General features: G+C 42.3%; 1 protein-coding gene and 1 long non-coding RNA gene across 2 annotated transcripts; both read right to left on the minus strand.

The window, feature by feature from the left end:
* Positions 1-6,044: 6,044 nt before the first annotated feature.
* Positions 6,045-8,439, minus strand: LOC121842366 (NLR family CARD domain-containing protein 3-like). Its single transcript, XM_042312345.1, has 2 exons — positions 6,456-8,439; positions 6,045-6,234 (listed from the first exon to the last, which is right to left on the minus strand). Exons 1-2 carry the CDS (start codon positions 7,745-7,747, stop codon positions 6,045-6,047), a joined length of 1,482 nt encoding a protein of 493 aa, XP_042168279.1. The 5' UTR covers positions 7,748-8,439.
* Positions 8,440-8,779: 340 nt separating this feature from the next.
* Positions 8,780-9,757, minus strand: LOC121842365. The gene is made up of 2 exons (XR_006081081.1): positions 9,398-9,757; positions 8,780-9,240 (listed from the first exon to the last, which is right to left on the minus strand). It is a non-coding gene; the product is annotated as an uncharacterized LOC121842365 (long non-coding RNA).
* Positions 9,758-16,205: the final 6,448 nt, after the last annotated feature.

Raw genomic sequence — 16,205 nt, forward strand, 5'->3', positions numbered from 1 at the left:
ATCTACTGTTTGTTTGTTGTAGTATTTCTGTGATTATTTAGTTAGTTAGTAAATACATGATTAAGACAATTGATGTATGGATGATTAATAGTAAATTCGTACAATTTATGATGTTTGAATGAGACTAACGTGAGGTAAAGAATAATTCATTAATTCGAAGACTTAATTGATCAGATATTAAAATATCTGAAGAGCTATATTAGGAAAATTATAACTTTGTAATCTGAAGATTTTCCTTGGTGCCCCGACTTCCTAGTTATGTACATTTACATGATTAGTTAATCACGTAATAATAATTACAGAGAATTTATTTGATAAAATAACAGTCTTCCCTTTAATGATGCCAAAGACACGACACTGACCAGAGCAGTTTAAAAAGCAGTATCAGTCAAAAGACAGACAGTGAGGTATCAGATTTAGATTGTATTGAGTATACAGTCCACACCATATCTATTTAGACAGTGAGGTATCAGATTTAGATTGTATTGAGTATACAGTCCACACCATATAGTTTATAATGTCACCTTTTATTTGAGGATATTTTAATACATATCTGTTTCACCGTTTAGAAATTAAAACACTTTATTTATCCAGTCCCCCATTTGAAGAAGTCAAAAGTATTCTTACCAATTCACTTATAGTTTATCAAAGTTGAGTATTTGGTTGTAAACTAGTTGGCTTCATTTGCAGTTTGTTTTGGTTGTGTTTTGCCCAATAGTAACTGAATGGTGGATGATGACTGGAGTAAGTGAGTAGATGACATGTTTCTAAACAAATACAAAATTAATCCTGATGATGCCATGATTAAGAAAAATCATGAATAAATCATGAATAATAATGAGTGAGAATGTTACAGAGGCTACATCAAAACATGCTAACCTCTCACCATTACCAATAACAGAGGCTACAACAAAACATGCTAACCTCTCACCATTACCAATAACAGAGGCTACAACAAAACATGCTAACCTCTCACCATTACCAATAACAGAGTCTACAACAAAACATGCTAACCTCTCACCATTACCAATAACAGAGTCTACAACAAAACATGCTAACCTCTCACCATTACCAATAGCAGAGTCTTCAACAAAACATGCTAACCTCTCACCATTACCAATAACAGAGGCTACAACAAAACATGCTAAACTCTCACCATTACCAATAACAGAGGCTACAACAAAACATGCTAACCTCTCACCATTACCAATAACAGAGGCTACAACAAAACATGCTAACCTCTCACCATTACCAATAACAGAGGCTACAACAAAACATACTAACCTCTCACCATTACCAATAACAGAGGCTACAACAAAACATGCTAACCTCTCACCATTACCAATAACAGAGGCTACAACAAAACATGCTAACCTCTCACCATTACCAATAACAGAGGCTACAACAAAACATGCTAACCTCTCACCATTACCAATAACAGAGACTACAACAAAACATGCTAACCTCTCACCATTACCAATAACAGAGGCTACAACAAAACATGCTAACCTCTCACCATTACCAATAACAGAGTCTTCAACAAAACATGCTAACCTCTCACCATTACCAATAACAGAGGCTACAACAAAACATGCTAAACTCTCACCATTACCAATAACAGAGGCTACAACAAAACATGCTAAACTCTCACCATTACCAATAACAGAGGGGGTCTGACCTTTGTGCCTCTGTAACTTTCTCATTCTTCATCATTCACAATTCATTAATGATTATTCCTAATCATGGTAGCATCCACATGAATGTAGAAGTGTTCAGAAACATCTTCTATTCTTACTGACAATACAAGTGAAGTGACTCCAAAATGACGGGACATTATTCACCATTCAGTTTCTATTAGGAAAAACATAATTTAAAACAAAACCAAGACTAACTGCAAATTAATTCAACAAGTTTGTAGAGTCACAAGGTTAATGTCATAATTTTTTAAATTTAATACAGGTAATGAGTGGAGAACAGGAGGGCTTCTTAAAAGAAAACTATCTGGTCTGTGAGAGCCGGAATTCTTACTGGTTGGTAGGTGATCAAATACTTATGTCATGCAATAAAATGCTAATTAATTACTTAAAAATCATACAATGTGATTTTCTGGATTTTTGATTCCGTCTCTCACAGTTGAAGTGTACCTATGATAAAAATTACAGGCCTCTACATGCTTTGTAAGTAGGAAAACCTGCAAAATCGACATTGTATCAAATACTTGTTCTCCCCACTGTATGTACAGGTGCATTGATCTGTGAGCTGCTCTGACAGCTGGTGCTTAAAGCTAGTGAGAGTCTCAGCTTCAGAGATTTTTGTAGTTCTTCCAGTCATTGGCAGCAGAGAACTGCAGAGAACTGGAAGGAAAGGCGGCCAAAGAAAGAATTGGCTTGGGGGGTGACCAGTAAGATATACCTGCTGGAGCGCGTGCTATGGGTGGGTGCTGCTATGGTGACCAGTGAGCTGAGACAAGGCGAGGCTTTACCTTGCAGAGACTTGTAGATGACCTGGAGCCAGTGGGTTTGGCGACGAGTACGAAGCGAGGGCCAGCCAACGAGAGCATACAGGTCACAGTTGTGGGTAGTATATGGGGCTTTGGTGACAAAACAGATGGCACTGTGATAGACTACATCAAATTTGTTGAGTAGAGTGTTGGAGGCTATTTTGTAAATGACATCGCCGAAGTCGAGGATCGGTAGGATGGTAAGTTTTACGAGGGTATGTTTGGCAGCATGAGTGAAGGATGCTTTGTTGTGATGATGCTTTGGTTGTGAAATAGGTAGCCAATTCTAGATTTAATTTAGGATTGGAGATGTTTAATTTGAGTCTGGAAGGAGAGTTTATAGTCTAAACAGACACCTAGGTATTTGTATTTGTCCACATATTCTAAGTCAGAACCGTCCAGAGTAGTGATAATGGTGCGGCAGCGATCGGTTGAAGTTTTATGAAGCTCATCTGGAAGTTAAATCAAATCAAAGTTTATTTGTCACGTGCGCAGATACAACAGGTGTAGTAGACCTTACAGTGAAATGCTTACTTACAGGCTCTAACCAATAGTGCAAAAAAAAAAAAGTTGTGTGTGTGTGTGTGTGTGTGTGTGTGTGTGTGTGTGTGTGTGTGTGTGTGTGTGTGTGTGTGTGTGTGTGTGTAGGTAAGTAACGAAATAAAACAACAGTAAATAGACATTTGAAAATAACAGTAGCAAGGCTATATACAGACACCAGTTAGTCAGGCTGATTGAGAGAGTATGTAGATATGGTTAAAGTGACTATGCATATATGATGAACAGAGTAGCAGTAGCGTAAAAAGAGGGGTTGGCGGGTGGTGGGACGCAATGCAGATACCCCAGTTAGCCAATGTGAGGAAGCACTGGTTGGTCGGGCCAATATAGGTAGTTTGTACATGAATGTATCGGTAAAGTGACTATGCATATATGATAAACAGAGTAGCAGCAGCGTAAAAGATGGGTTGGGGGGGGCACACGATGCAAATAGACTGGGTAACCATTTGGTTACCTGTTCAGGAGTCTTATGGCTTGGGGGTAAAAACTGTTGAGAAGCCTTTTTGTCCTAGACTTGGCACTCCGGTACCATGCGGTAGAAAAGAGAACAATCTATGATTGGGGTGGCTGGTGTAGAGGTCCTGGATGGCAGGCAGCTTTGCCCCAGTGATGTACTTGGCCGTACGCACTACCCTCTGAAGTGCCTTGCGGTCGGAGGCCTAGCAGTACCAGGCAGTGATGCAACAGGTCAGGATGCTCTCGATGTTGCAGCTGTAGAACCTTTTGAGGATCTCAGGACCCATGCCAAATCTTTTCAGTCTCCTGAGGGGGAATAGGCTTTGTCGTGCACTCTTCACGACTGTCTTGGTGTGTTTGGATCATTCTAGCTTGTTGTTGATGTGGACACCAAGGAATTTGAAGCTCTCAACCTGCTCCACTACAGCCCTGTTGATGAGAATAGGGGCGTGCTCGGTGCTCCTTTTCCTGTAGTCCACAATCATCTCCTTAGTTCGGTTACGTTGAGGGATAGGTTGTTATTCTGGCACCACCCGGCCAGGTCTGACCTCCTCGCTATAGGCTGTCTCGTCGTTGTCGGTTATCAGGCCTACCACTGTTGTGTCGTCTGCAAACTTAATGATGGTGTTGGCCATGCAGTCGTGGGTGAACAGAGAGTACAGGAGGGGACTGAGCACGCACCCCTGGGGATCTCCAGTGTTGAGGATCAGCGTGTCAGATGTGTTGCTACCTACCCTTACCACTTGGGGGGGTCCACCAGGAATTCAAGGATCCAGTTACAGAAGGAGGTGTTTAGTCCCAGGTTCCTTAGCTTAGTGATGGGCTTTGAGGGTACTATGGTGTTGAACGCTGAACTGTAGTCAATGAATAGCATTCTCACATAGGTGTTCCTTTTGTCCAGGTGGGAAAGGGCAGTGTGGAGTGCAATAGAGATTTCATCATCTGTGGATCTGTTTGGGCGATATGCAAATTGGAGTGGGTCTTGGGTTTCTGGGATAATAGTATTGATGTGAGCCATTACCAGCCTTTCAAAGCACTTCATGGCTACGGACGTGAGTGCTACGGGTCTGTGGTCATTTAGGCAGGTTGCCTTTGTGTTCTTGGGCACAGAGACTATGGTAGTCTGCTTGACACATGTTGGTATTACAGACTCAATCAGGGACATGTTGAAAATGTCAGTGAAGACACCTGCCAGTTGGTCAGCATATGCCGGGCGCACACGTCCTGGTAATCCGTCTGGCTTCGCAGCCTAGTGTATGTTGACCTGTTTAAAGGTCTTACTCACGTCGGCTACAGAGAGCGTGATCACACAGTCGTCCGGAACAGCGGATGCTCTCATACATGCCTCAGTGTTGCTTGCCTCGAAGCGAGCATAGAAGTGATTTAGCTCGTCTGGTAGACTCATGTCACTGGGCAGCTCGAGGTTGTGCTTCCGTTTGTAGTCTGTAATAGTTTGCAAGCCCTGCCACATTCGACGAGTGTCGGAGCCGGTGTAGTATGATTAGTTAAAACAGTGCCCAACGAAGGGCCAGAGGTATACAGAATGGTGTCGTCTGCGTAGAGGTGGATCAAAGAATCACCAGCAGCGAGAGCGGCATCATTGATGTATACAGAGAAGAGAGTCGGCCCGAGAATTGAACCCTGTAGGCCCTCCGATTTGACATACTGAACTCTATCGGAGAAGTAGTTGGTGAACCAAGCGAGGCAATCATTTGAGAAACCAAGGCTGTTGAGTCAGCCAATAAGAATACGGTGATTGACAGAGTCGAAAGCCTTAGCCAGGTCGATGAATACATTGAGAGAGATATAGTCTCTAGAGACGTTTAAACCAGGTGATATCATCGCATATGTGGGAGTTGGAACAACATGGTTCTACAGTGAAGCTCTACAGTGAAATAAGACAGACATCACTAACCAAGACAGTAATGGACAAGGCATATTGATAATAGAGAGAGGCATGCATAGCCAAGTGATCGGTTGGGCTGGCTGGGGATTCAGACAGTTAGCAAGCTAGGATAAGGGCCTTAGATGGACGTTGCGATGGAGGAAAGTCTGTTTTTGCCTCCTTGTGTGGTGACGTCGATAGACCAGTCGTGGAATTAGTAGGGTTCCAAGTAGCAGAGGGATCCAAATCCAATTGGCAAAATGTGTATAGTGGTCACTGCAGGCATGGAATATGGGACCAAATACTAAACTTAACTAAACTTCACTAAACTAAACTTATGACTACTTTAATACAATATAAGTGAATTTGTCAAAATAATTAAGAATTCTTCAAATGGGAGAACTAGATACATAAAGTGCTTTCATATCTAAAACGTAAAACAAATATGTATGAAAATACCCTAAAATAAAAGGTGACATTCTGTACTGTCACCTAATATGAAACATTCTATCTCAAATCCAAAATGCTGGAGCATAGCACAACATGTAAAACTGTAAGCTTCACTGTCCAAACACATATGGTGTGGACTATGTGTGTCTGGTAAACACATGTGGATCTGGTGAACAGTTATCACTTGTTGACCAACTACAGGAATACTGACCTCAGAGTCTCCAGTTTACAGTGGGGATTCCCCAGTCCAGCAGAGAGCAGCTTCACTCCTGAATCCTTCAGGTCATTGTTACTCAGGTCCAGCTCTCTCAGGTGTGAGGGGGTTGAACTGAGAACTGAAGCCAACACTTCACAGAATGAGTCTGTGAGTTTATAGCCAGTGAGTCTGCCAACACAGAAGACATACAATGACAGACAGGTTGTATTAAAAGGTTATGCTTAGCTTTCCCAGCTAGCGAATCATGTATACGTCGTGCATTCATGGCTTAATGCGACAACTTTTCTGATCAGTTTAAGAGTTTTCAGCTGATAGAAAGTTAAGTTAGCCAATGAAAATACTGCTATAACTACAACATTTTGGTGTGCGATATTTACATGAATACTTACAGAGCTTTCCTGCAGCCTCTCACAGCTGGGAGCAGTCTCCTACGACCCTCCTCTGATGTCTTGTATTCCTTCAGGTCAAACACATCCAGAACCTCCTCTGATACCTGCAGCATGTAGGCCAGCGCTGAACACTGAGCAAGGGAGAGGTTTTTGGATCTGTTCTCTGACCTCAAGTACACTTGGATTTCCTTCTGTACTGAATGGTCTTTCATCTCTATCAGACAGTGGAAGAGATTGATGCACCTCTCAGGGGAGATGTTCTTCCTCTGCATCACCTTCAGGGATCGGATTGTTTTCTTGACGCTCTCTGGACTGATTTCTGTTTGTGTCACCAGACCTCGTAGGAGTTTCTGATTGGACGCCAGTGACATGCCATGAAGGAAGCGGACAAAAAGGTCCAGGTGTCCATTCTTACTCTCCAAGGCTTTATCCACAGCACTCTTCAGCAGCTCATCCAAGGTTAGCTCTTCAGACGCACCTCTAGACTTTATCTTGAGGAAGGGCTTCAGTTCATCCATGTTCTTGGTTGTGTAACAATGGTACATGTAGACAGCTGAGAGAAACTCCTGAATGCTCAGATGAACAAAGCAGTACACCACTCTCTGAAATAACACAGACTCTTCTTTAAAGATTTGTGTGCACAATCCTGAGTATACTGAGGCTTCTTTGACATCAAGGCCAGCCTCTTTCAGGTCTTCTTCATAGAACATCAGATTACCCTTCTCCAGATGTTCAAATGCCAGCTTCCCCAGCTTCAGAAGAATTTCCTTATCTGACTCCATGATCTCCTCTTGATCCATCTCATCTCTTCCATGATACTTCTGGTTCTTCAGGCTGGTCTGAATGAGCAGGAAGTGTATGGACATCTCAGTCAGAGTCTTGGGCATCTCTCTCCTCTTGTCTGTACTCAACATGTGTTCAAAGACTTTTGCAGAAATCCAACAGAAGACTGGAATGTGGCACATGATGTGGAGGCTCCTTGATGTCTTTATGTGTGAGATGATTCTGCTGGCCAAGTCCTCATCACTGAATCTCTTCCTGAAGTACTCCTCCTTCTGTGGGTCATTGAACCCTCGTACCTCTGTCACCTGGTCAACACACCCTGAAGGGATCTTATTGGATGCTGCAGGTCGGGTAGTTATCCAGAGGAGAGCAGAGGGAAGCAGATTCCCCTTGATGAGGTTTGTCAGCAGAACATCAACAGATGATGTCTGGGTGACATCAGACACCTTTTCATTCTGCTGGAAATCCAATGGAAGTCTGCTTTCATCCAAACCATCAAGGATGAACATAGCTTTACAGGCAGTGAGTTTCTTTATTTTGCCTTTGTCTAGTTCTGTGTGGAAGTCATTTAAAAGTCTGAGAAGACTGTACTGGCGATCTTTGATCAAGTTCAGCTCCCGGAAAGGAAGCACAAATATGATCTCCACATCTTGATTAGCCTTCCCTTCAGCCCAGTCTAGGATGAACTTCTGCACAGAGACAGTTTTTCCGATGCCAGCAATGCCCTTCGTCAGCACAGTTCTGATGCGTCTCTCTTGGCCAGGTAAGGGTTTAAAGATGTCATTGCAGTGGATTTCTGTGTCATGTGAGGTTGGTGTCCTGGATGCTGTCTCTAGCTGCCACACCTCATGTTCACTGTTAACCCCTTCACTCTCTCCTTCTGTGATGTAGAGCTCTGTGTAAATCCTGTTGAGGGGAGTTTGGTTCCCTGCTGTTTCGATGCCTTCTATGACACATTCATACCTCCTTATCAGACTGTCTTTATGGTTTACTACAGCTCTCTGCAGACTGTCTTCATGGTTTACTACAGCTCTCTGCAGGCTGTCTTTATGGTTTACTACAGCTCTCTGCAGAATGTCTTTATGGTTTACTACAGCTCTCTGCAGACTGTCTTTATGGTTTACTACAGCTCTCTGCAGACTGTCTTTATGGTTTACTACAGCTCTCTGCAGAATGTCTTTATGGTTTACTACAGCTCTCTGCAGATGGTTTACTACAGCTCTCTGCAGACTGTCTTTATGGTTTACTACAGCTCTCTGCAGACTGTCTTTATGGTTTACTACAGCTCTCTGCAGACTGTCTTTACAGCTTTGCAGACTACAGCTCTCTGCAGACTGTCTTTATGGTTTACTACAGCTCTCTGCAGACTGTCTTTATGTCTTCTATGTCTTTATGGTTTACTACAGCTCTCTGTCTTTAGACTGTCTTTATGGTTTACTACAGCTCTCTGCAGACTGTCTTTATGCAGAATGTTTACTACAGCTCTCTGTCAGACAGCTCTCTGTCTTTATGGTTTACTACAGCTCTCTGCAGAATGTCAGGTTTACTACAGCTCTCTGCAGACTGTCTTTATGGTTTACTACAGCTCTCTGCAGACTGTCTTTATGGTTTACTACAGCTCTCTGCAGACTGTCTTTATGGTTTACTACAGCTCTCTGCAGACTGTCTTTATGGTTTACTACAGCTCTCTGCAGACTGTCTTTATGGTTTACTACAGCTCTCTGCAGACTGTCTTTATGGTTTACTACAGCTCTCTGCAGACTGTCTTTATGGTTTACTACAGCTCTCTGCAGACTGTCTTTATGGTTTACTACAGCTCTCTGCAGACTGTCTTTATGGTTTACTACAGCTCTCTGCAGACTGTCTTTATGGTTTACTACAGCTCTCTGCAGACTGTCTTTATGGTTTACTACAGCTCTCTGCAGACTGTCTTTATGGTTTACTACAGCTCTCTGCAGACTGTCTTTATGGTTTACTACAGCTCTCTGCAGGCTGTCATCCACTACAAGGAAGAAGAAAAGGATGTGTATCAGACACATTCGTTAACAGGATGAAGTGGGCCTTCACAACTACAGTAACTTATATTATCTCATATTATTGTAGTTAACTACATTTAAATCATATTGAGATATTGATTTAGCACGTGCAAGTGGTCTTACTTTTTTCAGAGCCTCTTGCATCATTGGGTTCACTCAGGGGCTGTAGTACAGGACGTGTTCTGGATCTCTTTCTACACTGAGGACAGTCATAGCCTCCTGAAGGAGCAGGTTTCTCCCAGTATCTGGTGATGCACTGTCTGCAGAACCTGTGTCCACAGGTGATAGAGACTGGATCCCTCAGCACCTGCTGACACACTGCACACCTGGACTGATCCTGTGGCAGAGTAGACCATCCCCTACAGAGATAAAGGAGAGAGAGATACTGATCCTCTAACAGAGTAGACCATTCACTACAGAGATAAAGGAGAGAGAGATACTGATCCGCTAACAGAGTAGACCATCCACTACAGAGATAAAGGAGAGAGAGATACTGATCCTCTAACATAGTAGACAATCCACTACAGGGATAAAGGAGAGAGAGACTGATCCTCTAACAGAGTAGACCGATCCTCTAACAGAGTAGACCATCCACTACAGAGATAAAGGAGAGAGAGATACTGTTAAGGGATTGTTTATCAATAATGACTAACTATGTACAGTATACATTTCAATCAAGACTGACTAATCAGAATACTATTATGTTACTGTATAGATGTATGAATGTTCTTTTAACCTTAGTACTGAATATAATGTGTGTAAATATAATCAAGAACTAGAACAAAGACTGTCTGTTCCTTGGTAGAAATGAATGAACTTATCGTCAGACTGGCTAGAATGCTTATCTACACAGGGAGACCTTGGGCTGGTCGTAAATTATCTAAACCGGTGGTGGTCGATGTAGGAAGGCTTGAGAACTATACTGCCATTCTACCGGAGTGGAGGAGGGACGGGACAGTTTAAATGAGGTCATTTTCAGTTTATAACCTGTTGTAAATTGTATCATGTTCAATACTCTCGAGAATGAACGCTATTGCTTGATTTTGAGACTGGTCTCCACCCATTTTATGCAAATAAGTATCTTACAAATCCTTAGAAATGGGCTGAGTGTGTTAATTGAATTGGGTAATAAACATATAGGAATTTAATTCCTCTAACAATTGGTCCTTCTAGCGGAGTTCCAAAACCTGCCTCTGTCGACCGAAGGTAATACGCCGTAAACCGTGCACGGGCGGGTCTAGTCCCGTTATTTGAAGACCTGGCCTCTGAATTGAGGTTAAAGGCCGGTATATATTAATCGTCGACAGAGACGGTGAAGGAATTCAACCTGCTTTTCCCAGTCGGCGACAAGGTCAGTAGCCTATATTCTCGATTCTGGGGGGAATGATTTAAGTTATCTTTGATTTGATGTTCTAAAATGTTTAGAATTGATCAATAATAGGAGCTTTGCTATTCCAAACAGATCCAATGGGTTGTGTATGACCGATATACACTGGGTTTTGTATATGATCCTGTGGCAGGTTCGCAACAACCTGGGGTTAAGTGCACTACCATAAATAAACTAGCTTAATAGATCCGGGTGCCTTGGAGGCCAGACGGGTTATTAAGAGGGGGACAGAAAGTCCAAATGAGGAGGAGAGGGAAGCCAAAATCTAGAGGAATGGGATAAAAGCCACATCTATAGACAAGAGGTTCCAGGAGAGAGGGAAGCCTAATATAGCGAAGTGAGATAAAAGAAATCGGTGTACTTTAAAAGTCCCATGACGCAACATGAAATAGGAGGTTAACTAGGGATTTACGACCCCTGGGTAATAGCTTATAGTTGTAAGGGTGAGACATGGTATCCGATCAGGAGTCAACGTTTCCACAAAGGAGAAAACGAAGGAGAGAACTAGGTAAGAGTAAACAACACATACATAGAAATACATACACATAGATAGTAAGTACGAACATTGCTACTAGGAGCGGCAAGGATTTATTAAACATGGGTAGTAAATCCTCAGAGGAGGTCCCGAAATTAACGGGAAATTAGAAATATATGAAGGAAGAAGATAAGAGGAACACCTATTTTAGCCAGACATGGAGGAGTAAGATAAAGAGACCTATTTTAGCCAGACATGGAGGAGTAAGATAAAGAGACCTATTTTAGGCAGACATGGAGGAGTAAGATAAAGAGACCTATTTTAGCCAGACATGGAGGAGTAAGATAAAGAGACCTATTTTAGCCAGACATGGAGGAGTAAGATAAAGAGACCTATTTTAGCCAGACATGGAGGAGTAAGATAAAGAGACCTATTTTAGGCAGACATGGAGGAGTAAGATAAAGAGACCTATTTTAGCCAGACATGGAGGAGTAAGATAAAGAGACCTATTTTAGCCAGACATGGAGGAGTAAGATAAAGATACCTATTTTAGGCAGACATGGAGGAGTAAGATAAAGAGACCTATTTTAGCCAGACATGGAGGAGTAAGATAAAGAGACCTATTTTAGCCAGACATGGAGGAGTAAGATAAACAGACCTATTTTAGCCAGACATGGAGGAGTAAGTACGAATCTGATGAACGTTTAAATAAAGAAAAACTGGAATCAATGATTAAACAAATAAATAGGGTTAGGGGAGACAAGGCATATAAACAACGGGCAGAGGGGCTGAATACAGCTAGGATATGGTTAGCCGAGGCGAGGGAGAGAGCTGGGGACGAAAGGAAAAGGAAGGGAGGCGTCCAAAATCTGACTCGGACAAAGACCCTGAATAGAAGATGATACTACTAAAATAGTCAGGAAGGGTTTAAATTATGACTATTTTCTGGGAATTCTCGGTGGCGGAGTTTACGACTACAGACATTTATAATAACATGGTTGTTGGTGGGAAACTCCATCATTTCAATAGCGTTGATGGTTCAGTGGCTTTAGGTTTTACAACGCGGGAGACTGGGGTTCGTATCTCAGCCTACAACGTGGGAGACTGGGGTTCATATCTCAGCCTACAACGTGGGAGACTGGGGTTCATATCTCAGCCTACAACGTGGGAGACTGGGGTTCGTATCTCAGCCTACAACGTGGGAGACTGGGGTTCGTATCTCAGCCTACAACGTGGGAGACTGGGGGTATCTCAGCCTACAACATGGGAGACTGGGGTTCGTATCTCAGCCTACAACGTGGGAGACTGGGGTTCGTATCTCAGCCTACAGCGTGGGAGACTGGGGTTCGTATCTCAGCCTACAACGTGGGAGACTGGGGTTTGTATCTCAGCCTTTTGCCTACAACGTGGGAGACTGGGGTTCGTATCTCAGCCTTGACACCGATAAACTAAAATTGATTTTCAACTATTTGTATTTCTTGCCTGGAAAAATATGGTCGCTAGTATTTGTATAAGATATGAACTGAATGTTTTTAATTGGTTGTTTAGGTTGAATTGAGAGAATAATTCATTCAAAATAATGGCGAGGCAATTTCGATGTATTACGTTGTGTTGCCCAAAATGATCTGCTGGAATAACATAGGAATAATACACTGCTCCAAAAAATAAAGGGAACACTAAAAAAACACATCCTAGATCTGAATGAATGAAATATTCTTATTAAATACTTTTTTCTTTACATAGTTGAATGTGCTGACATCAAAATCACACAAAAATAATCAATCCATGGAGGTCTGGATTTGGAGTCACACTCAAAATTAAAATGGAAAGCCACACTACAGGCTGATCCAACTTTGATGTAATGTCCTTAAAACATGTCAAAATGAGGCTCAGTAGTGTGTGTGGCCTCCACGTGCCTGTATGACCACCCTACAACGCCTGGGCATGCTCCTGATGAGATGGCGGATGGTCTCCTGAGGGATCTCCTCCCAGACCTGGACAAAAGCATCCGCCAACTCCTGGACAGTCTGTGGTGCAACGTGGCGTTGGTGGATGGAGCGAGACATGATGTCCCAGATGTGCTCAATTGGATTCAGGTCTGGGGAACGGGCGGGCCAGTCCATAGCATCAATGCCTTCCTCTTGTAGGAACTGCTGACACACTCCAGCCACATGAGGTCTGCCATTGTCTTGCATTAGGAGGAACCCAGGGCCAACCGCACCAGCATATGGTCTCACAAGGGGTCTGAGGATCTCATCTCGGTACCTAATGGCAGTCAGGCTACCTCTGGCGTGCACATGGAGGGCTGTGCGGCCCCCCAAAGAAATGCCACCCCACACCATGACTGACCCACCGCCAAACCGGTCATGCTGGAGGATGTTGCAGGCAGCAGAATGTTCTCCACGGCGTCTCCAGACTGTCACGTCTGTCACATGTGCTCAGTGTGAACCTGCTTTAATCTCTGAAGAGCACAAGGCGCCAGTGGCGAATTTGCCAATATTGGTGTTCTCTGGCAAGTGAAAAACGTCCTGCACGGTGTTGGGCTGTAAGCACAACCCCCAACTGTGGATGTCGGGCCCTCATACCACACTCATGGAGTCTGTTTCTGACCGTTTGAGCTGACACATGCACATTTGCTGCTGGGTTGTTGCCCTTCTACGGCCTCCTCCACGTCTCCTGATGTACTGGCCTATGTCCTGGTAGCGCCTCCATGCTCTGGACACTATGCTGACAGACACAGCAAACCTTCTTGCCACAGCTCGCATTGATGTGCCATCCTGGATGAGCTGCACTACCTGAAACTGCACTACCTGAGCCACTTGTGTGGGTTGTAGACTCCGTCTCATGCTACCACTAGAGTGAAAGCACCGCCAGCATTCAAAATTGACCAAAACATCAGCCAGGAAGCATAGGAACTGAGAAGTGGTCTGTGGTCCCCACCTGCAGAACCACTCCTTTATTGGGGGTGTCTTTATTGGGGGTGTCTTGCTAATTGCCTATAATTTCCACCTGTTGTCTATTCCATTTGCACAACAGCATGTGAAATGTATTGTCAATCAGTGTTGCTTCCTAAGTGGACAGTTTGATTTCACAGAAGTGTGATTGACTTGGAGTTACATTGTGTTGTTTAAGTGTTCCCTTTATTTTTTTGAGCAGTGTATATTGAGACGGGAGTCGTATTTAAATAAATGTATCATAGAAGAGAAAGTCACCTAAAGTTGATCAATTCTAAGGAATAACGGAGAGATACGATAAAGTTTTGTGCCCATCAGGATGTTTTAGGAAGTTTTATGAATTGACTGACATACGATATAAATTTAGCAAAGTACATGTTACGTTTAAATCTTGGGGTATAGAAAGTTGGGAAGTTCGGTTGGTTTTACTTTTTTGATAGAATTTAAAGCAGAACTCAATCTGAATAGGGGGTATATCTCAATCTGAATAGGGGGTATATCTTTGACTAGAGGCAGGTTGACTTGCTGCGTCACTTTGAATACACAATAAAGTTCCTCAAATTAAGAGAAAATTGGTTGTGTCATTTAGAGGGAAAATGCATTATAGCTTTGAGTCACTTTTCAAAAGTGGCTAAAAGTTCCAAATACATTTTTAAAAAGTAGCTGAATATCGTCTGAAAAGATGCTAAAACTAGCAACAGAATTGCTAGGCGTTCCATTGGGCTATATTTGGCTATAATATAGGTAGGTGAATATCATAAGGATAGTCTGAAAAGATGCTACAGCAACAGAATTGCTAGGCGTTCCATTGGGCTATATTTGGCTATAATATAGGTAGGTAAGAATAGTTGAATCGTAAAAAGTTGTGGTTGTTTCCCGGTTAATGATTTTTCGTTCAGTGAATTCGAACAAGAAGTTAACGTATTCTAAACATTATCTGTTTTCATTACGGGGAACAATGAAATGTATACAATAGGGTATGGCTGGCTAGGAATGTCTTATCTTAAAGGGACAGTGCACGTTTATAACAATTGTTTGTATGGCAGGGTATAAAATATTTTGGGCCGACAATTTGGAGATTGAATGAGTTACATGAAACATCGAGGAAATTTAAAAAGAATGGTTTGAGGGCATTATCATAATTATTAGGTTTTGTTGTTGTAGTAAATGTTTGGGTTAAGGGGATTTCCCTGTTCCCAGAGACAAGATATCTTAAAGGGGTACACTCACATATGGAATATTAGGAGTTTTATTTTCTGAGTTTTAATTAAACAAGTACATTTTTTTAAGATAAAGATTTCTTCTAATATGGAACACGAATGTAAAGGGATGGTGTAACCTTTCATGGCTTTCCCAGGTGGTCTGATCAGCCACAGGGAGGGGCCATTTGAATAATGAATTTGTGGTCATGGGTAACACTGTTTTTTTAAGGTAAATTAATTATAATGGAGTTTAGAGCTCTTGGACATAATTATAGTTTGAACCACAGAGGAGAAAGTGGAATTGAGGCAGGACAAATTATGGGTAGCGGAGGAACAAACTCTAGTTAGGAAGGTTCAGGGTTCTGTTTTAAATATTGGCTGTGAAGGTTTCAAATTGGCTACTATTGATTTAGTACTACAGCAGGAACAGAAATCATATTAATCATCTATAATAAATGGGGGAGGAGAGGACACAGTTTAAGCCAATAGGGCAGGAAAATACATGATAGAAAAGGTGATTTTATAAGCATTCAAATTATTTATGAAAATAAATAAGTTGCAGTTCTTGGGGATGGTAAATTGCGGTAGATAAGGTATCGCAAACTATGCAACACATATTACATTATTGATGTGACTGATTTTTAAGGTTAATTAACACAACTAAACAGAGATCCAGCATGTTGGTTGTGGTTAACACAGTGACAACTAAACAGAGATCCAACATGTTGGTTGTGGTTAACACAGTGACAACTAAACAGAGATCCAACATGTTGGTTGTGGTTAACACAGTGACAACTAAACAGAGATCCAACATGTTGGTTGTGGTTAACACAGTGACAACTAAACAGAGATCCAACATGTTGGTTGTGGTTAACACAGTGACAACTAAACAGAGATCCAACATGTTGGTTGT

The sequence above is a fragment of the Oncorhynchus tshawytscha genome, unplaced genomic scaffold, assembly GCF_018296145.1.
Source record: "Oncorhynchus tshawytscha isolate Ot180627B unplaced genomic scaffold, Otsh_v2.0 Un_contig_4710_pilon_pilon, whole genome shotgun sequence".
Classification (NCBI taxonomy): Eukaryota; Metazoa; Chordata; class Actinopteri; order Salmoniformes; family Salmonidae; genus Oncorhynchus; species Oncorhynchus tshawytscha.